At 45.0% G+C, this 4656-nt stretch overlaps 1 protein-coding gene across 1 annotated transcript; it reads left to right on the top strand.

The window, feature by feature from the left end:
- Positions 1 to 3273: 3273 nt before the first annotated feature.
- On the top strand, positions 3274 to 4135 carry LOC114180590 (uncharacterized). The gene is made up of 3 exons (XM_028066904.1): positions 3274 to 3501; positions 3598 to 3693; positions 3785 to 4135. Exons 1-3 carry the CDS (start codon positions 3274 to 3276, stop codon positions 4133 to 4135), a joined length of 675 nt encoding a protein of 224 aa, XP_027922705.1.
- The last annotated feature ends 521 nt before the right edge of the window (positions 4136 to 4656 follow it).

Raw genomic sequence — 4656 nt, forward strand, 5'->3', positions numbered from 1 at the left:
CAAATTTTTAATGGGCTTAAAAGCTAGCCCAAAGGAGAAACCAAACCCTATAAGTCTGCCCTAACACACTCATTCTATTCACTTTCAGAAAACCTTAGAGCTGTAGTCGTCTCCCTCTCTGCTAGGGTTTGGTACCACCTTGGTTAAGCAAGTTCGAACCAGTTCATTTAATCTCCACGTAAGTGTTTCCTCATCCGTGCTTGCATTTTTCTACTCATTCTACTCACTTTCAAAAAACCTTAGAGCTGTAGCCGTCTCCCTCTTTGCTAGGGTTTGGTACCACCTTGGTTAAGCAAGTTTGAACCAGTTCATTTAATCTCCACGTAAGTGTTTCCTCATCCGTGCTTGCATTTTTCTGCTACTGTTACTCTGGGTAACTTATGTCCCTATTGTTCCTTTCATTTTTCCAGCTCCTTAAGTTGTTCCTTGAGCTGTCGTGCCCCACTGTTTAGAGTCAAGGTCCTGTTCTAGCCATTTCTAGGTAAGGAAAGCTAGGGTTCTTCATACTTCATTGTATATTGGTTGCTTTACTCCTGTTTTTATGTGATTTTTGTGCCTGAATGATGCTTGGTTTGAGATGAGAACGAACTGGTTATTGCTTGGAATTCGCATGTTGCCATTGTTACTCGAAGCAAGAGGGGTTAACTGCTATTTTTGCTCAAGCGAATTCATCTCGCCCAGGCGAGAGTAGCAGGGCCATCCTAGGAGTTTTTGCACGAGTACTCGCCTAAGCAAGTAAAATAAATTTTGAGCGAAAGACCATCTCACTCAGGCGAGATGGCCTCGCCTCAACGAGCACCCGCAAATTCTCCCAAGGCCTCTGTCGTATTCTTGCCTAAGCGAGAGCTTGCAGCTTGAGCGAGGGTAGTCCTCTCGCTTGAGCGAGGGCCCCTGGCTTGAGTGAGATCTGCTGCAGGTTTCATTATTTTTCTCCCTTGATGTTTATTGACTGTTTAATTGGTTGGTGTGCTATATTTAATGCATGAGGCATGTGAAAATGTATGGTAAATTTGAGGTTATGAACTGGATTAGTGTGTCGGTATGATTTTGGCATGTGATTTAAATGAGATGGTTGGTATTAGGACAACATGGTATTGGCATGAGAGGAAATTCTATATTTGTGCATTGGGAAGAATGAGTTGATATGAATTTCACATGTGACATGAATGAGGATTGGTTACAGAGGTTGGCATGAAATTTATATGCATGATGAGTATCCCTTTATTGTTTGATTATGATTGGTTTGTGATCAGTGCGTAATTCCTTGAAATCTCTAGGTGAGATTTCAGGGTCGTGCTTTAGTGGTCGAGACGTGATTCTATGACCCCTGTTAGGGGGGATTCATGGTGGTGGCCCATTTATATACTTTGGTAAGGATTCAAGGTAAGGTTACATCCTAATGCTCTGAGGAGTCAGTTAGTCTCACTTAGAGCAAACTGACTTTTATGGTGAGAGTATTAGGAGGCCTGAAACTTATTAAGGGCTAACCTTGTGGGGGGGATTGAGACATTGTAACAATTGTAATACTTAGCTCGGGGGTGAGCAACTTGGGGGTAAGCAGAGATATCCACCACAAGTGCAAGCATCCGCTGAATCCGACTAGATTATATGTATCCAGATGAGTCAAGTCTGAGTTTAGTGTATTGCTTGGGGAGTCATAACATGTTTGGATGACATATACTGCTTGGACTACGAAATAGCATGTGATTGTATGATCAACTATTTTCTACTCTAGCTTACCCTTTGTTTGTTTGTTGTATATTCTGTGTGTGTGGTTTTCTCTTTTTGCGATGATGATCAATTTATTGATGTGAGTAGATGCGAGAAACAGCCATGGTCCATAGGGAGGTGATGGTTCCGCGGCATAGCCCACTTGGGCTGGATTCTACTGTTTTGGTCCTTATTTTAGGGCTTTGGCCAATGTATTGGCTGTCCTTTAAGTTTCCCTTTTATTACCGTTAAATATTTGTATCTGGTTTAGTGTGGCATCGTTATGTGCCTTGGATAATTGTAAGGAGTTATGTTTAAACTCCAAGACTAGGCTACTATATTATTTTGATGTGACGCTTCTTTTAATTACGTTTATTAATTAAATGGGGTGTTACATTTATGGTATCAGAGCGGTCATTCCTTAGGTCTGTGGACTTGGATGTCTGCTTAGCTTTCTCTATGTCTTTCTGAGTGTTCTTAGTTAAATTCCCGTCTTATCGAGCCTAACCAAGTGATTTCCTGTGTGCTAGTGAATTGTGGCACCTCCTCGTAGGACTCTACAATCCTTCTAGAGTGATGTACCCGATATCGCTAGGGCAATAGAGGCGATAATGGCTGCGATGACACAACAGAGCACGACGATGACGTAGCAACATGAAGCATCCATGCAGCGACAGACAGCGTCGCTCGAGCAACAGCAGCTGGTGATGCAACAAATGGAGGTTGCTAGGGTAGCTGTTGAGGATGCCCATAGGAAACATATGGAAGTTCTCCGACAGTTGGAAGAGAATAGAACAGTTGCACTTGCTTTTGGTCCCGAGCCACGACCTACAGTCAGGGAGTGGAGCTTGGAGGACTTTCTGAAACACCACCTAGTGAAGTTTGGAGGCAAGATGAGTCATGACAGCGGACCAATGGCTAAAGGATATGGAGAGAATCTTTGACGCGAAGATGTGTACGACCGATAACAGACTGACATTTACTCTATATATGCTCACCGGAGAAGCTGAGCATTGGTGGATCAACACCAAATCCATTATGGAGGAGAGAGACGAGCCTGTGACTTGGGAGGCATTCAGGGAGAAATTCCTCTCTGAATATTTCCCAAACAGCATCCGATATGCTAAGGAGGTGGAGTTCCTCCAACTCACTCAGGGAGGGAAGTCTATAGTAGAGTAGGCTGAGAAGTTCAAGCACCTTAGCCGTTTCTACACCATGCCACTTGATGAGGAGTGGCAATGCAAGAAATTCGAGAATGGTCTCTGCGGTGATATCCGCTTGATGGTGGCTCCATTGTCCATCAAGGATTTTGCTGCTCTGGTGGAGAAGGCCAGAGTGATGGAGAAAATGAAGCGTGAAGTAGAAGGTTAGCGCCCACAACAACCACAACAACCACAGAGGATTGGTGGGCCATCTGGGTCCAAGCCGAGACATAAGGAATGGAGGAGACCATATGAGAGACCCCACCATCAGTCCCCAGGATTTAAGAGATTTCCTCCTCAGCAGAGTCGAGTACAATCTTACATATGCGGAGGCCTTCATCTGAGGAGGGCCTGCCCGCGCATGGAGGGCTATCGCCGGTGCAACAACTGTGGCAAGGAAGGCCACTTTGGAAAAGACTGTCCCACTCTTGCTAGAGCAATGGTACGACCTCCAGTTCAGACTCCTCACCAGCATCAGCAGAGAATCGGAGGCGACAGGCCTCAAGCGATAGGCAGAGTTTATGCCATGACGGGAGCGGAAGCCACAGGCTTAGGTAACCTTGTTATGGGGTATTGTGTGATTGCTAGGGTGAGATGTTGTGAATTATATGATTTCGGAGCGACACACTCCTTTGTGTCAAATGCATGTGTGGAACGTTTGGGTCTGCCGGTGTGTGAGCTGTAGTGCGAGCTTGCGGTGTATACTCCGGCGTCGAGTTTGGTCAGGACGTCGTTCTTATGTGCTAGGTGCCCAGTGGAGGTAAAGAGGCGCATGTATAAGGTAAACCTAATTGCATACCTCTATAAGAGTTGGAGGTGATCTTGGGGATGGATTGGCTCTCTGCCAAATTCTTATAGATTGCCAAAAAAAGAGATTGTTATTCCCCGACTCAGAGGTGCCTGAGTTGTTATCATCCCGAGGGGTTGTGAAGGAGTTACAAGACGGTGCACAGTGCTACATATTTTTTACGCATCTAGAGTTAAAGAAGGAAGGAACGACATTAGTCATACCAGTTGTACAAGAATTTGAAGACGTGTTCCCAGATGAAGTACCAGGGTTGCCTCCTAGTAGAGAAGTGGAATTCTCTATCGATCTGGTACCAGGAACTGGTGCAGTGTCAATGGCTCCAAACCGTATGGCTCTGGCAGAATTGGTAGAACTCAAGAAACAGATAGAGGAGTTGCTAGGAAAGCAGTTTATCCGACCTAGCACTTCGCCTTAGGGAGCACTAGTGTTGTTGGTGAAGAAGAAGGATGGGAGTTCACGTCTGTGTGTGGACTACCGGCAACTGAACAAGATTACCATCAAGAACAAGTATCCCCTTTCGAGAATTGACGACTTGATGGATCAGTTGCATAGATCGTCGGTGTTCTCGAAGATTGATTTGAGGTTGGGATACCATCAAATCCTAGTGAAGGCAGATGATGTGCAGATGACAGCCTTCCGGTCTCGATATGGGCACTACGAGTACGTGGTTATGCCTTTTGGTGTGACCAATGCTCCAGCGGTGTTCATGGACTACATGAACCGGATATTCATATCGTTCTTGGATAAGTTTGTCGTAGTCTTTATAGACTTCATACTCATCTATTCCAGGACTCAAAAGGAACATGCAGAACACTTGAGGTTAGTGCTTGGTGTCTTGAGGGTAAAGCAACTATATGCCAAGTTGTCCAAGTGTGAGTTTTGCATGGACGAAGTACAATTCTTAGGGCATGTGATATCCGCCCAGGGTATAGTAGT

This window comes from Vigna unguiculata, chromosome 4 (genome assembly GCF_037176805.1).
Source record: "Vigna unguiculata cultivar grain cowpea cultivar isolate G323 ecotype 2 chromosome 4, ASM3717680v1, whole genome shotgun sequence".
Classification (NCBI taxonomy): domain Eukaryota; kingdom Viridiplantae; phylum Streptophyta; class Magnoliopsida; order Fabales; family Fabaceae; genus Vigna; species Vigna unguiculata.

Coding starts and splice junctions, on each gene's coding strand:
- LOC114180590 (XM_028066904.1), top strand. CDS start 3,274: ATGGAGGGCTATCGCCGGTGCAACAACTGTGGCAAGGAAGGCCACTTT. Junction 3,502..3,597: donor GGTATTGTGTGATTGCTAGG/GTGAGATGTTGT, acceptor TGTGAGCTGTAG/TGCGAGCTTGCGGTGTATAC. Junction 3,694..3,784: donor TAAAGAGGCGCATGTATAAG/GTAAACCTAATT, acceptor TGCCAAAAAAAG/AGATTGTTATTCCCCGACTC.